General features: G+C 36.3%; 1 protein-coding gene and 1 long non-coding RNA gene across 3 annotated transcripts in view; one reads left to right on the top strand and one right to left on the bottom strand.

The window, feature by feature from the left end:
* The first annotated feature begins 1,364 nt into the window (after window positions 1-1,364).
* HIF1A (hypoxia inducible factor 1 subunit alpha) overlaps window positions 1,365-22,755 on the top strand; it is a 41,747-nt gene continuing 20,356 nt past the window's right edge. The window contains exons 1-5 of one of the 2 annotated variants that reach the window (XM_033421534.2): window positions 1,365-1,725; window positions 18,671-18,749; window positions 21,221-21,411; window positions 21,907-22,052; window positions 22,139-22,223. In XM_033421534.2, the coding sequence (XP_033277425.1) occupies window positions 21,363-21,411; window positions 21,907-22,052; window positions 22,139-22,223 (280 nt within the window). In that variant the 5' untranslated portion in view covers window positions 1,365-1,725; window positions 18,671-18,749; window positions 21,221-21,362. The remainder of the gene's footprint in view (window positions 1,726-18,670; window positions 18,750-21,220; window positions 21,412-21,906; window positions 22,053-22,138; window positions 22,224-22,755) is intronic. The other variant, XM_004262104.3, reaches the window with a different exon arrangement.
* LOC117200058 (uncharacterized) overlaps window positions 11,332-22,755 on the bottom strand; it is a 35,151-nt gene continuing 23,727 nt past the window's right edge. The window contains exon 3 of the long non-coding RNA XR_004481493.2: window positions 11,332-11,531. This is a non-coding gene — a long non-coding RNA (uncharacterized LOC117200058). The remainder of the gene's footprint in view (window positions 11,532-22,755) is intronic.

The following is a 22,755-nucleotide window of genomic DNA, read 5'->3' on the forward strand; positions in this document are numbered from 1 at the left end:
TACATGGACCATTGTTTTTACATGACAATATAATTGAAATCTACTACAGATATCCACATTAATTTATAACCCAAAGCTAGATTGTAACAATATAAATAATAAGGCAAAGGTGAGAAGTAAAATAATCTAGTGCCAGCTAGAGATATGTGTGCAGTGTTTCTTTGTTTGGCTCAAAACACGTTTCTTTTTCATTTAAAAGACTGACAGGCTTGAAATGTACGCTTCAAAAGCCAAAAAGTGATTAAGTCTTATCCAGGAGCTTGCAAAGTCATGCTAGCAAACAGGCAATAGTGGCTGCCACCATATCGAGTTGAGGTCCCCTGCTCAGGTCTCGGTGCCAGTTTTGGAGTCTCCTTCCTCTTTCCTGTCTACACAGTGAACTCACTTCTAGGTGGTAAGTCTCAATTCAAGGTGGTAAGTCGTCTTCCCCTTTTTCTAAATCCACCTAAGATTATTTTCCACTCTTTGAAAAGTACCAAGAAAATAAATGTCAACCTAAAACCATTTTTCCTACTTTTTTTCTGAAATTCGGGCTTATACTCTTTTATTAAAGTCACATATCTATTTGTAATGCTTAAAATAATTTCAGATTTTAAGAGTTCCTGCTACCTTAACGACTTCCCTTGAGAGGTTTACAGCAAGAAGAGTTTATTTTATATTTTTATTCGTATTTACGCAGTAATCAAACTTCATCACTGAGAAACTTAGGGGACAAAGAGAGTACCCTAGTGTTCTGTGGCAAAGGCTGCGGTCGGTGACATGGCCCATGGTTGGGTAACCTGGCAAGAAAGACCCCACCGTAACACAGCTGAGCAAAGGGACCAAGGGTGTGCTGCCACGAAGCGAAAAGTCTGCTTTTTTAAACTGAGACTTGGCAGAGCGCGCGGCAACCCTGCACAGCACAGCTGCCGGAGAAAAAGACAGCGGGAGACTTGCTGCTCCGAAAGCAGGAAGTGTGATGCAGGCTTGGGACCCAAAAACCGAAATCCCTTCTCAGCAGCGCCTCCCAAAGCCAGCCAGTGCTTTCCCTAGGAGAAGGCGCAGAGTCCCCAGACCCAGGCTGGCCGCACCCCCATCTCCTTTCTCTTTCCTCCGCAGCGGCACACAGACGAGCACGTGAGCTCGGCAGCTCGTCCCAGCTGTGCCTCAGCTGGCCGCCTCCTGATTGGCTGAGACAGACGTGGGCTGGGGTGGGGACTGGCCGCCTGCGTCGCTTGCCATTGGCTCTCAGGGAACCCGCCTCCCCCTCAGGTGAGGCGGGCTTGCGTGTGCGCGCCCTGTGCTCCGCGGGCGGGCGCGCCCCCGACACTCCCTCCCACCCCCCGCGCGATCGCGCGCCCCCCCCGCGCGCCTCCGCCTTTGCCCGCCCCCTGCCGCTGCCTCAGCTCCTCAGTGCACAGAACCGCCTCGTCTGAGGGGACGCGAGGATCGCCCTCGCTGCTGCTTTCGCCAGTGCGTTGGGCCGGGCCCTGACAAACTGCCCCAGGGGAGGCTCTTCGGAGCCGGACCTGGACCCCTGCGATAGCCGTCTGCTCTCCCGCCTCTGGTCTCACGAAGGGTTTCCCGCCTCGCACCCCCCACCTCTGGACGTGCCTTTCCTCCCCTCCTCGCGTGTGGAGGGAGCCAGCGCTTAGGCCGGAGCGAGCCTGGGGGCCGCGGGCAGTGAAGGCATCGCGGTGACCGATTCGCCATGGAGGGCGCCGGCGGCGCGAACGACAAGAAAAAGTAAGCCCACTCCCCCAGCCGGCCGCGTTCTCCGCCGGCCCTCCCGCCTGCCCGCCCGCCGCCGGGGGCTCGCTGGCCGGCCTCCGCGTTCCGGGGGGCCGCCTTTTTGTTCCTGCCTCTTTCCCCTCCCCTCTCTCTCCCCCAGCCTCGCCGGCCGGCCTCCCCCACTGTCCACGTCGCCATCTTGTCGTGGGGGGTGGGAGACGCGTCGAAAGTGCTTTCAGGGGCCGGGGGCCGGGGGCTGGGCCCTGCTCGCCACCCCTCCCGGCCGCCCGGGCCTCGCACCGCCCTCCTTACCCGCCTCAAACCCCCAGCCTGCCCCGTGCCCCACTCCGGGTGGACTTCCCCGAGCCTGAAAACCCCGGGAAGAGAAATGAGCCGCAGCTCAGTCGCCGCCGCTTGCACCCGAGCTTCCGCTCCTTCCCGCCCCCATCCTCTCAGGTTCCATTGAAAACTCGGCCCCGGGGCGGCCCCTGCACGCAGGTCCTGGCTTCCCTGTGGGCTCGGGGCCCTGGGTTTCCGACCCAGGGACTCGCGTGGTTGGATGAGCTTGCCCCGCGGTTGTCCGGCTAGGCGTGTGTCTTTGCCTTTGTGCATTAGGGATTTGCCGCGATGGCCTGGGATGCTAACTTTTTAGTTTGCACGTGCAGGTTTGGTTTGGTTTGGTTTGGTGTGGTTTTAATCGCCTTGAAAAACTTGCCTAGAGCGAGAGTCGGAGTAACGGGAATTTAGGGGAATGGCAACATTTTAATGAGAACATAAGAATTGGATACTTTCTGTCACCTGTCAAGAGAGCCCAGACTTTATAAGTGAATTATATGCTTCATTTATTCTTGGAAATATTTTAGTGAAAACGTAGCGGCTGGCTAAATTCAGGCAGACACTTTTAATGAGATTGAAAGAAAAGTATATGATCAGAGCAATTGAAATGCAGTAGTAAAATGTTGCAAAGTTTTTGGACAGACCTGCCTCATTTTCCTGAAATTGAAGTATATTAAAATATACCCGAAGTAAATAATCATCCTGTTAGAACTTAATGCAAGTTTTAAAAACACCTTGAATTTTGAGTCTTAAGTGGTACATTATAGGATTAACAATTGTGAGTCCAACCAGTGGAATTAAGTGACCCACCTCCACTCCCACCTTTTGGTCCACTCTGGTATTTTAACCTTTGAGGAAATTATTTTAAGGAATTGAAGATTTATGGTAAGAGTTCTGGTTAGTAGGCTGGCTTTACTGTTAAGTCCTCCCACTCGTCTGGGAGAGATTAACTGCCCTAATCAGCATCAGCAGAAGATAAACTTGTTTATGTTCTTGCTATTTTGTGGATTCCTTTTTGGTCTTTATCTAATGGAATGATAAGTTTGCAGTTTGTATACACCAGAGGAAGCACGTATTAAATTCAAAAAGTGAGAAAACAGGTCTAGATTTCCATTCCAAGGGTTGCCAGGAATTAATTGCAATTAATTTTGTAGAAGTGATTACAAGGTTTTTGATGAAATGATGAGGCTGCTATATTGTAAACCTAAGGCATATCATCTCTATGTATTGCCAATATTCTGTCCTTATATGCTGAATCATATTTAATATTGTGCATGAAGTTATGCACCAGTCACTCCCTTTTTGTATGCAGTGTTCTACTTATTTCTCCTTTGCAGTTCATCAGTTGGGAGGAGCATAAGCAGCTTTAATATAAATGAGTTAATTAGCTACTGTGCTTCACTCCCAAGTCTAAACTAGTTCTTAGATTTTCCTCAGTCACATTTGTTATTTTCAAAATATTCTCATTTGAAAATTTAGCAAACTTGGATCAGATTTAATGTTTCTTAATATAGAGGTTCTTAAAACTGAAAAATTAAGTTAAACAATAAATGGTAGCTACTCAACAACTTTTAGATGTTGTTTGTTAAAGATGTCTGTTTTTTATCCTTTTCTAACTAATAATTTTAAAACTTTTTGAAAAGATAACTGAAAGATTGAGGGGCAGAGATTTTTCTCCTTAGAATTTTTCCATTTTAAGTGAGCCTGTAGAGTGCAGGTGGGGAGACAAATTTGTCATTTTTAAAGGAGGGTTAGGAAATTCAAAAGCTGAAGGATTGGAAAAAATCAGAACAGAGGTTGGGTATAGTTATAATAGATTTAACATAGGGAATTTCATGTTGATTCCTTAATAGTAGGGATTGGACTTAATTAATAGCACATTAATGTTGATTTTTAGATTTCAGTGGAATGTCAAGAGGTTCATTGTTCGCTTTCAAGGTTCAGGCCAGACTCCTTCAGTGTTTTCCGAAACATAGTTATTGGATCATTAAAATCTCAGAGAATGGACTTTCCTTAACTTCCTTCTTTAACTTTGGTCATTAAAAATCAAGAAGCTCTCATTTACTAGTAAACTTTTTTCTTGTTACAATTTTACTTTGATTTCCTCTTGAAACTCTTGAAGAGGTTGCCTGGTGGTTAAGAGCATAGGATTTGAACCTGACACCTCTGAGTCTAGCCTTTTCACTTGTTAGCTTTGTGAGCTTGGGCAAGTTACTGAATGCTTGTGAGCCTATTTCCTCCTTTTGAAATGATGATAATAATAGCAACCATCTTAGTGGTTATTATGAAGATTAAATGTGATAATGCCTAGTGCTTGGTTTAGGAGTCTTGGTAACATTATATACTTGAAAATAGGTGTTACCTGTTAAAGTTTTAGTTTAAACTTCCACAACACTTTAAAACTCTTTTTTGCAAGTCCTTCCAAATGTTGCTTTGTGTTAGTTCTTCTTCTCCCCACTTTCTTTTCTATATCTCCTAAAAATGAAAAGACTGTCATTGGATCCATAACTTTAAAGGGGATTCTTTTCAGTTAAAACAGTATATCCCTGGATTATGTTGGCATCTAGCGTCAATTATTCTTGAGCATCTGATCTACTGTCTACCTTAGGCCCCCTTTTTTACATTTCCTTACTCCCTTGTTTCCTCCCCAAACAGGCTACTAAAAATTTCCTCTGGACTTTAGAGACTAGAGTCATAAACACATATACTAGTCAGACAGTTCATTTCAGCAGGGTATGTGCAAGGCACTGCAGTCTTAGGAATGGCAGTAACTTAAAACATTTTTATTTTGTCTTGATGCCACAGTTTGGAGTAGAAAATTTTATAAATATTAATCTTTGCTAAATATGATGACTTGATAAAATACTTGTGGTAAAACATATGAGCCTACATAGTAGAAAAACTGTACTTTACTTATGAATTTCTCCAGAGGTAAGATCTTAGGCTTTTATCTCAAGGCAAGGCTTCAAGCCTGTACGGTTTGTCTGATTTTTGTAGCTTGATTTGTATAAAATTTATATTAGTGCACTCTTCCATGTGTATGTGTTTACTGAATTATCATGTTGTTTTAGATTATGTGTGGTAGTTTATTCCTGCAGTCCACTGCAAAGCATTTTGTGCAGTTTAGATAACATCCAGTCTTTCTACCTATTGACTTCCATTGTCTTTGCAGCTCTAATGGTGTTTGGGCTCAAGGTAAAGATTTTGTGGTTACATTCTATTGTTTTATGTTAGGAATGGTGTATAGGAGGCTGAGGAGGATTAGTCTTGACTGATTTTTTTCAGAAGAACTCATAATAGTTTACTGTGTTTGGTGGTGAAATAAAAAACTTACCATGCATGGATGTTAAAGATTTGGGTTAGATTACTGTGCTTATTTATAGACATGTCCTCTTAAAATATAATTTTAAAAAATTTACATATTTAAAATACTATATTCTTTTCTTGTCTGAGATGGTTAACATAGGTCTGTTTTTCAAGTAGGAGAAAATAATCTGACTTAAATGTGTTGTTGGATTAGTTTTCTATTAAGATATTGATTTTAATTCATAAGAAGAATGCTCTTTTTTCTTGTTTCTTTCTCTCTTTTTTTTTTCAACATTGGGACTAATTATCCAGTTGGTGGATTTTACCCAGCCTTCTGCTATTTGTGATGTATGTATGTATGTATGATATATGTGTTGTGTATGTTTCTGCTTAACTAGAGGGTTCGAAAAAGAATTTGAAACTAAGACGAGCCAATCTTCTTGTTGCTCAGTATTTTCGGTGAAAGTATAGTGATAATTTTTAAATCTACTATAGGCCTTGGAATTTTAAAGATAATTGTATCCGTGTCTCTTGGCGCATCAAAAATTAACTATTTTGTATGTGCATTGAGTTTTATATTAAAACTTGTATTTTCTGCAGTAAAAAGTAATAAACCCATATCTGTTTGCCAGACATGACCCTTTTAGGAAAATATAATGTATAAAATCTAAATCTATAAAAACAAACTTTAATGATTACCTCATGACTTTTTTTTCCTCCATAGCTTTTGAAGTGATTGTAGGGTTTTTTTAAGTTGTGGTTTTAAAAAACAACATAATATTTCCCATCTTAACTACTAATAACTGTACAGCTCAGTAGTGTTAATTCACATTGTTGTGTAATCAATCTCCAGAGCTTTTTCACCTTGTAAATTTGAAACTCTGTAACTATTAAACAACTACCTCCAATTTACCCCTCTCCCTACGCCGCCGCCCCCCCCCCCCCCCCGCCGGCAACCGTCATTCTACTTTGTTTCTATGAGTTTGACTACTAAATACCTCATATAATTAGAATCATACAATTTTTGTCTTTCTGTGACTGGTTTATTTCACTTAGTATAATGTCCTCAAGATTCACCCATGTTGTAGCATATGTGAAAATTTTCTTCCTTTTTAAGGCTGAATAATGTGTATTAGATTTTATTTATCCATTCATCTTTCGATGGACACTTAGGTTGTGTTGACAAAAATAATCAATAGACAATCTATAATAGAAATAGGAAAGGGTTTTCTTTGAACCGAACTGAGGACTATAGCCCAGAAGACAGCCTCCCAGATTACTCTGAGAAACTGCTCTGGAGAAGCATGGTTTTAGCATAGTTTTATGACTTGTCAGAACAAAAAACATCAAAAACAAGTCAGAGATACATTCCTTCAAGGTTTCAAAAAAAAGCAGATCAGCAAGTACACAGCGAGTATGGCCTTGGCACCTGGGATGGGAGTCTTATCATCGAAGGAGTACCAGCTTTGGCGTCCCAGAAAGGGAGGCATTTAATCTTTATTTTTAACATGGACATTCTTTACTTCTGGTCAGTGTGCCCTTTTCTGTAATAATTAAAGCAGATGTACAGTGTATATTTGGTAGGCCACAGTCTGTTCTAGTTAGCATAAAATTCAAGTTAACTTATGTATAAGCCAGAATGATTTCCCCACACCTCAACATGTGAACATTTCTTTTGTCAGTTGCTTCCATTTGTTGACTATTGTGAATAGTGATTCTATGAACATGGGTATGCAAATATCTCGTTGAGATCTTGCTTTCACTTATTTTGGATGTATACCCAGAAGTGGATTGCTGAATCATATGGTAACTTAATTTTTTAAGGAACTGCCCATACTGTTTTCCATAGTGGCTGCACCATTTTACATTTCCACCAACGGTGCACACGGGTTCCTATTTCTCCACATCCTTCCCAACACTTGTTATTTTCTGTTTTTATGGTAGTAGGTATCATAATAGACTTGTTGAAGTGGTTGTGTTTTTAAGGGTTAGTTTGTGAATAATTAAACTTAAAACTAACAGCAGAGAACAGTTGCCACTGGAAGCTTTATCAGAAGTGAGATTAAGCAACTCTAAAATGAGAATTAAGTTTTTCTAGTGACTTAGAAAGATTTGATGTGCCAGTACTTCTTCAGAAAAATACTTACTGTTTAAAATGGTCTCTACCTGTTCTATTGTTGATAAAGTCCCATTTCATTAGTAACTTTGTTTTAAAGAACTTAAAACTATAATAGAAATGACTTATTTTTATAAAATAACTGTTCCCAAGATGTTTTCTTTTAGTTGTTCTGGTGATCTCACCTGTTATTTATGCGTGTCCTCATTTAAAAATTTCACTTGGTTATAACATTAAACATAAAGATTATTTCCAAGTATGATTTTCAAAATTTATTGTTTTGTAAATGGGACAAAAATTAGTGATGGAACATAACTTACCGTAGTTCTTGTAGTTCTACCAGTTGTTTTGAAAGTCACAATATATTTAAAGTGTCTCCTAGCTAATATTGCAGTTTTCACTCATTAGTGACAGTTCCCTGTGCTTCTCCACTTTTCCTAATAGTTTGTGAGAATTTCTTTTTCCAACTGAATAATAGTATGGTAAAAATAAACAAGGTTTAAAGGCAGAACATTTAAGTCTTTGAGTTGGAATATATTTCTATTCTTATATATAGATCTTTTCTCATGATTTCAGATGCTAATAAGCAAATTTATTTAAAGTGACCCCTTCCCCATTTTTCAGTTATAAAATTGAAACATGTTTCAATGAGCAAGATCACAAATAGACTGAATTTGAAACTTGTGATGGAGAAGAGATTACTGGCATACAGTGACCTCCTAAGTATTTGAATGAATAAATGAACAAAATGAAAGGATAACTGAATGAACAAAGAAAGCAGAGGACGATTTTAAGATTTTTAAAAGGATTTTTTGGAAGTCGTTATTGCTCTTCTATGTTGCACTTTTGTTAGGAATTTTTCTTATGCTGGGGCATCTCTTGTGCTACTTTAGAACTTTCTTGAATCTCGAATTGTTAATTTTTCATCACTTAAAAACATTTATAGTATCTATTAAAACCAGGTCAGAAAACACTTTTGTTAATAAATATAGCTAGGTAACATGTACTGGCCTTGAAAAGATCTCAATACCCTATTTTAAGGTATGTTAAAGGTTAGTGCCTGCCAATTCTATGTACTTAGAACACTGAGTAAAAAGTTTACTAAGAGGCGTGTATGGCTGGGGAAAATCAGCTAGGCAAATGTGGAAAATATCTTTACCCTTGTTTCATCTTTAGCAAACATTTCTTAAATCTACTCTAAACTTCCAGAAAGTTTAGACCAGTTTACATTCTCTAGCAGTATTTGAGAATGCCCTTTTCTTGTACTTTATCATCATTAAAGTTTGTTTTTAATATGAAACACTGGCAGTTTGTAAGTGTATTAGGATTCTTTTTATTGCAAGTGATGAAACACAGCTCAAACTAGTTTGGGGGGTGTGGGCTGGGAGGCTATTACTAGCTCACACAATCTAGCTTTGGTTTAAGGGACAGTTAGATCCAGAGTCTTAAGTGATGTCCTTAAAGTGTAATCTCAGGCTTTCTCTTGAATATTACTTGGTTTATATTTTGCTTGATTTGCATGTTGGCCTCATTCTGCCATTGACAAGCTATTAATATGGTATGAATTATGGCCACTAAGCATTCCCATGTCTGCATCCATACAGTTTGTGATGATAAAAAAAAAAAAAAAAAGAAACTCCCTCTGTCTTCTAGTATCCACATATCAGTCTCTTGGATGAATGCCCGTTTCCCTGCTTGGACTATTCATTTTTAAATGTCAATGGGGTTCCCTTATTACATGAGTCAAATGTCTTTTTGTAGATTATTTGATTGTCTTGATGTAGATTATTATCTCCTTATACAGGACTTGATCAATGCTGGGCTATAGGTTTTTGTTGCAAATCACCAGAATTCATATTCTGCAGAGTTCTCTATCAAATCTAGTTGGTCTACAATTGTTCTTGCTTTGGGAAAGCTTAAAATCTCTTCTCTGGACTAAGGCTTTCATTTCTTTAAGAAAGATGTAGTAATGAATGACTGATGGCTAAGAGGTTTGGCTCTAGAGGCTGGCTGCTTACTTTTCCACTTAAGCTGTGTAATCTTGCACAAGTTGCTTTACCTCTTTAGGTCTCACTTTGTTCATCCGTAAATTAGGGTAAGGGTAATTGCCTTATAGTATTGTTGTGAGGACAAAAGAGATATTAACCCATGTGGAACACTCATAACAATTCTTGGCACAAAGTAAGGGCTTAATAAACTAGAAACCAATTATATCCATATTATTATTATATTTATTAAGTTGTTTTCAGAAGAGTTTCACTCCCTTGGAGTCTCATGGTATTATTTAGAATCCTTCAAACCTTCTTTAGGACAGTCTGACAAAGGCTGATGTCCTTTTGAGCCAAACCATCAGTGAACTTATAATAGTAGTAGAATAGTTGGTGGTGCTTTTCCTCTACATTGCTATTTTTCCATGAATGTCTGGCCTTTGAAAATTAAGTGAAGATACTTGTTTTTTTGTGTAGACAGGTTATTCTAAAATAATCATTTTCTACAGTGATAATAGTAAAGGAAGAAGAATATTCTCAAGGGTATTTGTGTGGCTGTTACAGGATGGGAAATTAAGAAAGCCTACTTTTCCATGCTCTTTTGATGTCAGAACTTCATTAAATGTCTATTTAGTCTGTTTGCAGAGGAGAGTTGGAAATTGCCTACCTTTGCAGGTAACATAGCTAAAATGTTTAAATGAGTTATGTGTCAAATCAATAGAACCTTCATTGTGAGTGGAGGAAGGGATATTTTCTTGGATAATATTAAGAAGTTGATTTATCTCAATGATTCAAAAAATTTTTTCAACCCTAGACCACTACTCTAGCACCTAACCACCATGGCCTGTAACATATTATTGCACATTCATTTATTCAGCAGATATTTGTGCATCTAATTTGTCAAGCAGAGCAGTGAATTGTTGATGGCTCAGGCCATAGTTGAACATTGAGTTTTTGGTGTTAATTGATTCATCCATTATGTGTTCCATGTTGTATTTTTTAGTACAGTGTGATTTAAGTTTGAGGTTATTGCAAAATAATTGACTTTAGGATTGAATTTTTTTAATTTGTTTTATTATTTATTTTAATATCAGCCATCACAGGAGTATCTTCTATAATTGTGTTTACAAATTTGCCAGTCTGCTGTGAGAATTTTCTTAGACACACACAAAAAGCACTCTCACATTTTTGCAGCTTTAAATGTTAGAAAGTTCTTTATCCCAGCATTTCTCAACCCTGACTACTGTTTAGATCTCTTCTGGAGCAAAGTAATCCTTGTGAACCTTTGAGATGTGCCCAGTGACCTCAATCTGTGTGTACCACATTTAAAAATGTAACCCTGTTCCTTTTAGTGATCATTTGGTACCAATTTGATCATAAACAAACGCAACTTCAAACACAGAACGTTTCTAACAATGATAGAGATCTATATAGAGATCTTCTAGATGATCCATAACATGCTTTTTTCCTTTTCTTTTTCTTACATTGCCACCAAAATGAGAATAAGATTTAAAAATTCTTATAGCTTACCTTCAGCACTGCTTAACTCTATTGAGCAAACCCTGCCATGTTGTAACTCCCACTTATTACTCTCTGGAATTGCATAAATTATGAAACCTGCCTTCTGTGTGACATCCTTTTCAAATATCTGAAGGTAGTTATCATGTCTCTTCCTTCTATTCCTAAGTAAAAACATCCTAAATTTCTTTAATCTTTTAATTTAAATTTAAAAATTATATGTTAAGCATCTGATGTGTGGAAAGGCATCGGCCGTATTAAATACAGAGGCCTCATTCCTAGGTGGAATCTGAGAGCTGCGACTTAATAATAGTATTACTTATCCTCTTTTTATAGACAAAGAAACGGGATCAGAGGGTTAGTGGAAATTTTAGTTGGTAACATTGGATAGGATGGATTGGTGTAGGTGGAAAATCAAGACATTTGCTTCAGAAGAGCTTCTCTTTTGTCATCGTTTCCAGAAACTTCATCATGGTCACGGCTTAGAACTAAACAGGAAAAATCTTCAAGGTGTGATTTCTGTGTGTATACCTTCATTCCATATGATTTTTTTCCTGCTATATAAGAAAGAACTTGATTATTATAACTTACGTATCGTTACATTTAAGCAAATAATTAAGGATACATTTTTCTGAATATACACATGCATAAAGTTTAATGTCACTGACCTTGATTTCCAGTCTCAGTTCTACTACTATCGGAAAGCATATGATAAGGGAAACAGAAAGGCATTTACAAGCTGAGAGGGAGGTAATGCTAAGGGAGAAGGGTAGTAGCGTAGGTGACGTGATTTCGGGAAAGCCATTAACACACAGCTGTTACTCACGGACAGTGAGTCTCAATCCTTTGATGTTTGTGGCATTCATAAAGAGTTTAAAAGGTGATTTATAAAAAATTATTACAGAGAATTGAAAAAACGTCGCACCATTATCACATTTTTCATTTGGTCATCTTTAAACCCTAATTATGCTCTGATCTTTTTGAGGAAAATTATGGTTTTTACTAAGCACATACTTTATTACTGGCTTGTCATTGAGTGGTACCTCTAGCTTCTTATTCCCAGCAATTGTACTTCGTTCTACATAGTATTGCCCAATCCACTCAGTTCAGTGTTCTGCCTGACAAACACAGTTATCATGGTATGTGTAGGTAGCTGCAGCTACTAATAAATTTTTCTGTTTTCAGATTTGCTGGCTAACCTGTTAAACTTCTGCTATAAGATCTGCTGATGGTTCTCAAATTTCTGTGGCTTAAGAATCACCTGGGTGTTTAATTAATATAAGGGTTCCCAGGTACCCATCCGCAGAGGTTCTGATTCGGTAAATTTAGGATGGGACTCAGGAATGTGTAAACTTTACAAGCACCTATAAATGAAACACAAACCTTGAACAGCTAGGATTGCTCATCAGAATCACCTGGAAGATTCTTTTTTATTTTTACTTTTTAATTGGACTTCGTCTATTTTTTTCTTCCAGTTTTCTTGAGATATAATTCACGTAAAGCACTGTATAAGTTTAAGGTGGACAGCATAATGATTTGACTTATATACATCATGTAATGATTACCACAATAAGTTTATGGAACATCCATCATTTCACATACATACAAAATTTTTTAAAAAGAAAAAAAGTTTTTTCTTGTGATGAGAATGCTTAGGATTTACTTTCTTACAAACTTTCATATATAACATACAGCAGTGCCAATTTATTAATCATGTTGTACACAGAAGACTGTATTTTAAACTGGCATGCCAAGCCTACAAGTTGAATTTCCAGGATTGGGATCTAGGTACAAACATCTGGGGGGAAAAGTTCTATTGGTGATTGTGATGCAGACCACAGGTCAACCATTGATTAATTTTGTGTAAGTCCATATTGTATTTTATAGTCACTGAGTTCTAAGTATGTGGCTATGTTAATGTCTTAGAGTCTGGATATGTTTTCCCTGTTTGTAAAGCATTTGGGCAGATTTTTAAAGAGAAGGTATTTAGTAGACAATTTTTGAGTGTTGATGAACAATCTTTTACTTCTCTGGGCATTTTTGAAGGACACATAATGAAGTATTTTCTTAGAGCAGAGGGGCTCAAGGTATTCTCCAGACCAGCATCTTTGGTATTATCTGCTAATTTATTAGCATTGCAGATTCTCAGGCCCCATCCAGCCCTTCAAATTGGAAACTCTGATTGTGAGGGAAGCTAAAGTTTGAGAACCTCCATCTTAGAGTAATAGCTTCACATTTTTAAAATTTATCTAGTACTTTATATATTGTAGGGGATCAAAGATTTTTTTGAGAGGCTCAATACCAATTCTGAACTGAGAGAGTTGATTTTTAAATCACTAGTTAAGAATAATCTAAAAACAAAAGCATATTCTTTTTCCAAACGGAACTTCAATACACAATCATTAAACAGATGTAAATGTATTAGCTAATTAATTTAATTAGTGCATAGATAAAACATTTACATATTAATGCTATCTCAGATGTGATACAGATTTCATTTTCAGAATGTACCCTCTAATTTAAAAGTGATTCTTTTTCCCCCTATTTATTTTACTGCAACATTAGAAAATCGATTGTTAAAACTAAGCATTTTTGTGAGGTTATTGGAAAGTGAATAATCCATCTTTCTCTAATTGTGGACACTTAAGAGATCTTAAGTTAGTAAGTTAGTAAGATAATTATCATCTAAACCAAGAAATTTTAAAGCTGCTTTCAAAAATAATACAAGTATATGTATTCTTAATATTTTTTGTTATAAACCATTTCACCTGCCTTTTGGAATTTCAAATTAATTACAAAATGATGAATTTTCAAAATCTGAAAATTAGATTAGAATGAGAAACTGAAAATACTGAATTATATTGCTTACTCAGTTTTACTTTCCATTCCCTGGAAAAAATATGATTGTTCTTGCGTTATTCCAAAATGAAGAAAAAATTTAACTTGTTTTCAGTTAGTCTTTTTAGAAGACAAGTTTAAAAGATGACTACTTTCAGATTTTTCTGACAAGTGCAGGTGTCAGTGTTAGTGTTAGTTCAGTGGTGGATATTCTTAAAGAACAAAATAATCTGTGATCCTGCCATCTTGAAACTGCTATTGTTAACATGTGTAAACTTTGCTAACACTTTATATATTGTATCTTTCTGGTTTTATCTGTGCATTTATAAGTTATACATTTATTTATATACATAAATATGCATTATATAGACACAGAGAAATGGATTCATACTCAAATTTTGTTGTAGAGCCTGCTGTTTTTGCATACTACTGTATTGTAACATCTTATATAACTACAGATTAATTTTTGTAGACTTTGCTTTGCCTCCTAAAATTTTATATTACTTGGTTTTGTGGGAAGATTATTTCTGTGGCTAATGTTCTGTCAGTTAGGGATTGACCCTGGTAACGACTATTGAATAAAGACAAGAAACGAAGACATATTTGTCCTAGAATATAAGCTCCATTGGGGTAGGAACTTGGTCTGTTTTGTTTATTGTACTATGTCCCATGCTGAGAACAGCATCGGTCTCATAGGAGATGACCAAGAAACATTTGTGGAATAAATGAATATATTCTCTAACATGAGTATCCTAAAGGTTCATTTTTAAATTTATTGATTAGAATTCAGAGACATTTTTCTGGAGAAATTAATTATAAATAATAGCTAGCTAACCGTCCTGAAAATTTAATTTGAAATGTCAAATTTTTGTTGATTTGTCCATTAAGAGGGATTTTAAAAAATTAAACATTATCTGAAGTATTCTGGTTTGACAGCAATTACTAGATGGAAAATATAACAACAAATCCTATTTATGATGAGAATACTCCTAATAATAAATCTAATTTACTAGATGGAAAATATAACAACAAATCCTATTTATGATGAGAATACTCCTAATAATAAATCTAAAATACTTGTCTAAGGCTAACCCCCCGTTGGAAAAAAAGCCAGTAAGATTAGAAATCAACTTACTGAAAACTTTTGTGTCTTATGATAATAATTACAACAGTTTCTAGGAAAAGATTATAGAAAATAAAAGGAATCAACTCTCATGCTTCCAGCTGGACTAGGAAGACATAAATGTGATAAAGGTATTGATTTAATTGGTTAACAACATTAACTATAACTCATGCATTTTCCTGACATAGATTGCAGTGATAAGGGAAGTAATCTTAAACTTCAAGCTTCTTTTTAGCAGATAGGTATTCTAGTTTCTCAGCTCTGTTCCTATGCTGTAAATCTCTTCTCTGTCAAGATCACTTACTCTCCTTGGTGATGGTATCCGTGCTATTCACTGTTACACCGTTTGGTGAATTTTTTTTATTTTTAGCTTTTTTTTTTTTCCATTCTAACATCTAGTATGGTTACTTATATTTGAAAGTGCATATCCAGATAATTGCAGTAAATCCAAATAGTATGCCTTGTTCCCAGTACTGACATCGTTATGCTGTTTAACTATGATTGTAATCTATAGGATCACAGGAATGCTGGTGAATCACAAATTCAGTGATACCAAAAAAGAATGTTGAAGGGGCAGTTAACCTTCCATGGACCGAAGTTAAAGTCAAATAGCAGATTTGGGCCAAATACTTAAAGCCACTTACACACATGCCTACTAAGAACACAAAACTGAACGAGGCAGTCTCCTGCCTCCAGGAAGATTTAAGGACTGTAGAGGAACATAAATATAGCAAAATAACCAGAGTGGTCAGATCTAGGGGAGAGGAGCAGTTTTTGGAAGACAAAACAGAGACAAAGTGATGATGGAATTGAATCTTGAAAGTTTCTCACATAAATTTACCAAATTACATATTGAGAAGGATACCCCAGCAGAGAGAGTGGAGTGAGTGAGCCATAAATGAATAACATACTATGCTTTTGAGTAACTACAATGTGGCCGAAGAAATGTGGGAAATGATGAGGATGAAGAGATGGGCAGGAAACTAGCTAAAGGAGGGTTTCATCTGAAAATAATTAGACTTTGTCCTGTGTACCTTTGATGGGATTTTAAGCAGGACATAATATCAGAGTTCTTCGTTTGGAAGTATCATTGTGGTAGTGATTTGAGGGCGAAATTGAATGAAAATGACAGTGCAGATTAGTTCAGTCAGTGGTTCCTAAATCTCACTGTGTATCATATACATGTTGGGAGTTTTAAAAAACCCAGATTTGGGGGCCCTACTTCAGATCTACTGAATCAGATTTACAAAGGTAAGGCCCAGAAGTCTGAAATATTGACTGTCCCCAAGTAATTACAATGCAGCTAGATCAGCATTTGGGAATATCGCATTAGGTAACTATTTCAGTAGACTAAGTGGGAGGCTGGCTATGCTCCATGAGGGCTGTTCTGCTTATCACTATATTCCTAGTACTTACACAGTGCATGGTACTTGATAAATGCTCAATAAATACTTATTGAATGAATAGTTCTTGAATGAAGATGGTTATTCTGAGGTTCAGGAAGGCCACTTCCCATCTAGTGTTTTGGTTCTCTAAAGAGTTATGATAATTAAATGAGCTAATATATGAAAGCATTATATTTAAGTGAAAGCAATACACAGCGCCTAGCACATAGTAAGTGCTCAATAAATGTTAGAAGGGGGAAAATTCTCTTCATCTTTTCTCTCATGGTACTTTGTGTAAATAGGTATCTTGGCAATTGGTTTATGCCTGACCAGAGCTCTTGAAGTAAGTATGCAGATTGGTTTTACTTTGGGGATCTGGATGTTAAGCAAATAAAAAAACACCAACAATAGTGAGCTTAAGATGTTCAAATTAAGTACAGAGATGCTCCTCTGCACAAATTAAAAATAAAGTCTAGTGGGAATGTATGAGTTGATTGGATTACTGATTCTCTCCCCTTAGTGGCTGGCAGTACCCATTAAAGGGTGCTTTGCCTTGAACAGGTAGTCGGTGGGGCAGAAAGGATTGTCATTGTTAGATGCCTTTCAGTTAGAATTTTGGGTTTATAAGCAGACTCCAGCAAAGAGCCTGGCCATGAGTTCCTCTGAATAGCTTAGGGTCAGGTCCTAAGTTCCAAAGCCAACCCCTATACCTCTCTTTTATGTCTTTGGAGATGTAAAGTAGACCAATTTTGAACTTTATAATAATGCCCTGGACTTATAAATACTTATCTTGGTTATTAAAATGAGTTTCTGAGAGGCAGCATAGTCTAGTGTTAATAGCATGGTTTCTAGAGCCAGACTGCTTAAGTTTGAATATAGGCTTACCATTTATTAACTGTGTAAACTTGGGTAAACTATTTATCCAGGTTCCATTATCTGTAACATGGTGATGATATAATGGTTTAAATAAGTTAATAGGTGAAAAAAGTTTAGAATACCACTGTGTACATAGTACTCACCATGTATAGATGTTTAGATTTAAAGCTGCAGGCCAAAATGCCAAATAAAGAATGAAAATTTCCTTGGAATTTCCTCTGACCTGAGACATTAAGAAGTACAGGGCAGCTAAAACAATGAGATATACAAATTTCATATCTCAGCTTGGGAAAAATTAAAACAATAAAAAAGACCCATAATATATATTACCACAGAACACATGGGCAAATAAATACACATTCATGGGTTGGCAGAGACAAAAATGGAAACAGATCTTTTTGGAAAGGATAACTTAAATGCCACATCCTTTAGATCATGGAATTTCACTTCAGAATGTCTATCTTATAGAAATACACAAGAAGTGCAAAACAACAACAACTTGTACCTTCAAGGCCAGAAAGAATTTTTAAAGCCGCAAATAATAGAGCTGAGAGATTTTTTTTTAATTTATACCTTAACTTTATTAGAAATGTCTGTTCATCTGTTAACATTTCGAATGATTATGATCTAACTTCAGTTCTTAAAGTCACCAATATTTACAATTAGGAATGCCAACAGGCTTTTCTTGTGCAGTTAATAGACAACACAGATGAATTAACATATATGCAATTATTCTGTGTTCTTATTAATCTGAAGAATAATAGGCTTTCTCTGTAAAATGGCTATTGCTTATTCATGAACTCTGTACACAAGAAGCTTAATAAGACAGCAGCTCTAAATGTATTTCCTATACAAAATCATATGAGGATATAACTACTAGCTTCTTGTCCAGTACTGTATGCTAAATAATAATGAAATAGTAAGTATGTGAAAACTATAGTACCACAAAGATTAAGCTGTACTGCTAGTTTACTCAAACATTGATTCTAAAATGGTCATGGAAATGGGTAAGCAGACTATTCAAAAGACAGAATTTTTACTGTACTCTTGACTGATTTCTAGTGTGACTATCTTTACTTGATCTGTACTTAATAAAAACAACATAGATGGAATTGATAATTTAGAGAATAACGGTGCCCTTATTTGCATGCTAAAAATCTGCCTATTCTGGTCTACAAAACTTTTATTGTGCCATCTAAATAGTAAGTAAATAAATAGTACAGGATTCATCTTTGTGGGACCTAGATTCCATGCTCTACCAGAAATAATTTGTGGTCAATAGTACTGTAATTCTGTGGGGTATGAACTGATAAAAAGAGCCTTCCTGTGAGTAGACAAGAAGCTGGGCAGTTCAGATGCCAAAACTATTAAGAATTTTGGAAGTTTTAGCTTTAAGCTGAGAAATGTTTTAAGAGCTCCTGTAGTCACATGTGAAGAACATCAGATAAATTTCTTCATTAAATCTTTATTACAGGTCTCCTGATTGCTTTATGTCTAGATTGATTATGAATAGAAGACATACTGATTTTCATCACCTTCTTCATCTAATTTAGGTTTGTCAACTCTTGAGATATCATATTACTTGTTTTATTGAGGCTTACTTTTTTTCCAAAATCCTGGCTCATGCTCAAATTCTTATTCTCACAGTCTTCACTAGCTTAAATATATTATCCTTTAAATGTTCTATCCAAGCTCACATTTCTAATGGATTTGTCTTATAAAACTTGGTTGCCATATCTTGGACATTCATTATCTTCAAAGTTCTGAAAAATACAACTATTTCTAAAGATATAGAGATATATATAAAGATATCAGCATGGTTAGCTTGATCAGATGCCCTTTAAAAGCATATAGCATGTAATATAAGGATTTAAGTTTTTCACCAGGTGTTTCAGTTGGGTAGTAATTTGTTGGCAGCTTAGATTTGGTTGAGTAATTTAAAAGAAAGGGCTTAGTAAATCTGATGAAAGTTGCTGATTAAATTCTGATCACCTGGACTAATTGTGGCATTTGAACCAATATTCAGGTTTATCATGAGATCATTGATCATCACTGTTTTTTTGGTGATTTTACTTGAACCAGATAGAAATCTGTTTCCCGCTCCACTGCTGCCTCTTACCTGCCAATTCAAAAGGGAAAAGAAGTGAGAGAAACAGTATCTGAGATGCTAGGGCCAATGGGGACACACTAGATGTCTCCCCCACCCCCAGGAACTTCAGTACATGTATAAGATAGGTTTTTTAAACTTTTATTATTGTACATTTTAAAGTTCAAATTTAATACATTTACTTAAAATCAATGAGAACAATGAAGTTCTAATGCAAATAAAAAATGAAGTTGTAGACTGAGGACACTTGGATTTTCATGTTAGACTTATAGCATCGAATATATTTTTGTGTTTTTAAAAAATTCTACAGCATTGAGAAAATCCTGATTCATACAGGTCAGTAGTTATAAGTAGTAATAATTTTTAATAGCTCACCTTCAATCTCAAGATACTCAAGTTAAATTGATCTAGTTGCTTGAATTGAAATTTTTGTATCAAAGTTCACTAATAATAGCAAATGTTCACATTCCTTATTAAAGTATAAAAGTTAGATGAGCACACAAACGTGAGCAAGTGCTGAAATTATATCATCACTATTGTCACAACACCGCTGCTGGAATTTCACTTTGTAATTATACAGCATAACAGGAGCATACTCTTGAGAATGAAGAGCCTTGCTTGTTTTTGAGAATGTTACTTCTATGATTGAACCTCATAACTTTGTAGATCATTGGAGGGAGGAGAGATTTAAGGTGGAGACAATCATGTACTTAATTCACAGAATATAAGGAAGATTAAGTGAAATAATGCTGGCAGGGTTCTTAGCACAGTGCTAAGTGCTCAATAAATGGTAATGGCTCTTTTCAACATTTAATAAATAATTGATTTAATTGGATTAGGTTGAGGGTCATAGGAGAGCAGCTGAGTATTTGAGGTAGAAGCAGCATTCTCCATTAAGAAGATAAAGCCTTGTGGAAGAGCAGAGACTTAAGTAAAAATTTAAAAAACCACCTGTGTTGAAATCCTGTCTCCTACAGCATGGCTATTTTTAACCTACTGAATCCCAGTTTCCTCATCCGTAAAATAGGGATAATATTTAACCTGTTTACAGGTTGTTATGAGAGAACTAGTACAGGATAGTGTTTGACACATAGTAGGTTTTAATAAACGATAGCTATTAAAGAAGAAGCTAAGGATAGAACCAGGTTAGCCTTGTTTACCTTCAGCTGGGTCAGGAGGAATAGGTAGTGCTACACAGTGAAGCAAAGGAAGATGGCTCTGCTTGGATGACTTATGAAAATCTTTCTGACTGATTTTATTCTTGGAAGAGTTCCCTAAAGATGTATGATTATATTGACACCCTTATTAGTTTTTCTTAAACTGTTCTCTTAAATTCTTAGTATTATGCCACATCATTTTTTTCTTCCATACGCCTGCATTTATTTGGTACCTTTTGTGCCAGTAATACTGAATAGATAAGGGGTTGCTAAAGGAGTAAGCAAGCTGAAAACAGTAGCTGATTATAGATGCTGATATAAATTCCTGTAGCTCACAGTCAGTATTGCTCATGTGGTAGCATAGAGGGAAAAAAGTCTCTAAGTTGAGACTACTTTTGAATGGCTATGAAAGTGCAGCCTTAGATATACAGGCTACTTTTAAGATTTTGGCCAAATCAAAAACATCCTCTCCGATTTGATGTGCCAGGGAGGAAACACTTGCTTTGGACAGGTGTGAAGCTTCACCTTGGACTTCTTGTGAGAGTTCCTTTTGTCTGCAGTAATCCAACAATCTGTGTAGCTGTCTTTAAAAAAATACATATATGTAGTAGGATAAATCTCTATATATAAATTTAACTACATGACATCTTCTTATCCTTTCATGGTAAGCAGAAAAATGTAAAATGAGTTTTATTCAAGCAAACGCAAACTAACGTATTGTCTTTTTTCTCTCCTCCTCCTCCTCTCTTTTGTTAAATAGGATAAGTTCTGAACGTCGAAAAGAGAAGTCTAGAGATGCAGCCAGATCTCGACGAAGTAAAGAGTCTGAAGTTTTTTATGAGCTTGCTCATCAGTTGCCACTTCCCCATAATGTGAGCTCACATCTTGATAAGGCTTCTGTTATGAGGCTTACCATCAGCTATTTGCGTGTGAGGAAACTTCTGGATGCTGGTGAGTTGTTTTACAAGGACATGATAGGTCTAAAAATTAGAAATCAGAAGTAATTGGAAATTACTTTTAGAAGGTGGTCATACTCTCACTTCTTTTGTAACATGATATCCTTTTTATTACCTGCCTTTAAAGCTTCATTCAGGAATTTTAAGGTATTGGCCTCCCTCCCCCTCTTTTTCTCTTGCTGCACTTACCTACCTACCTACCTGTATCTAATGACATGACCTGTCTCTTTTCAGTGGTTTGCCTTGCTTCATTAGTTTAAATAATCATTAAAAGCCCTTGGAAAATCTAATTTTAGTCTTCCTGCCCTCTGGCCTTGACTGTGTTTTGTGTTAAAAGAATGACAGGAGAAAAAATTTAAATATATAGAAAAAATATATGCTGCATGTATTAAATAAAGTATCTGGGGAAAACTTTATAAAGACATCTGAATATTACTATCATTTAAGTATAACTTTTTAACTAATTTTTTTCTTCTTGTGCTTTTTTTAGGTGATTTGGATATTGAAGATGAAATGAAAGCACAGATGAATTGCTTTTATTTGAAAGCCTTGGACGGTTTTGTTATGGTTCTCACAGATGATGGTGACATGATTTACATTTCGGATAATGTGAACAAATACATGGGATTAACTCAGGTAAAATACCCACATATTAAGAGCCCTTCTGTATGTGTTTATGATTTTATGTTATAGGTCTAATTTTTTTTTTAATGTTTTTACAGTTTGAACTAACCGGACACAGTGTGTTTGATTTTACCCATCCGTGTGACCATGAGGAAATGAGAGAAATGCTTACACACAGAAATGGTGAGAAGAAAAGTTTATTGTTTGATTTATTGTGACAGGTGGTTTTACCTAATTGGATACTGTCACTAATTTAAAAATTTTGCTGTTGTAACCTAAGGCCAAACCTCATTTCATGCTTAATAAAATGTTACTCTATTCTTTGTTAAGTCCATGTTATTCTATTTTTTAGGAATTTCATAAAAATACCTAAATTTTTTAAAAAGCCCACCTAATCCATAAATAATTATAAGAATTGATAAAATGGAAAAATAAATGAAAATCAGGACCAAGGAAGTTAATTTAGAATGTAACTTTAAGGCAAGGGGAAGTCATAATACAAATAATAGGATTTTAGACAGTTATTAAAGTTGAGGTGCCAGTTTGGGCTCAAGCTTCTAAATGCCCAAGAAAAAGAAAAAGTTTCCCCAATTTTAAAGAGCATAACTGCTGTCTGACCCCTCAGGTTGTTCACAATAATTTGAGACTATGCAGTTCAGTTAGAAAGTATTACATTATGGATGCCTCCACATTAGCAGTAACCAAAAAGACCTGC

This window comes from Orcinus orca, chromosome 2, assembly GCF_937001465.1.
Source record: "Orcinus orca chromosome 2, mOrcOrc1.1, whole genome shotgun sequence".
NCBI lineage: Eukaryota > Metazoa > Chordata > Mammalia > Artiodactyla > Delphinidae > Orcinus > Orcinus orca.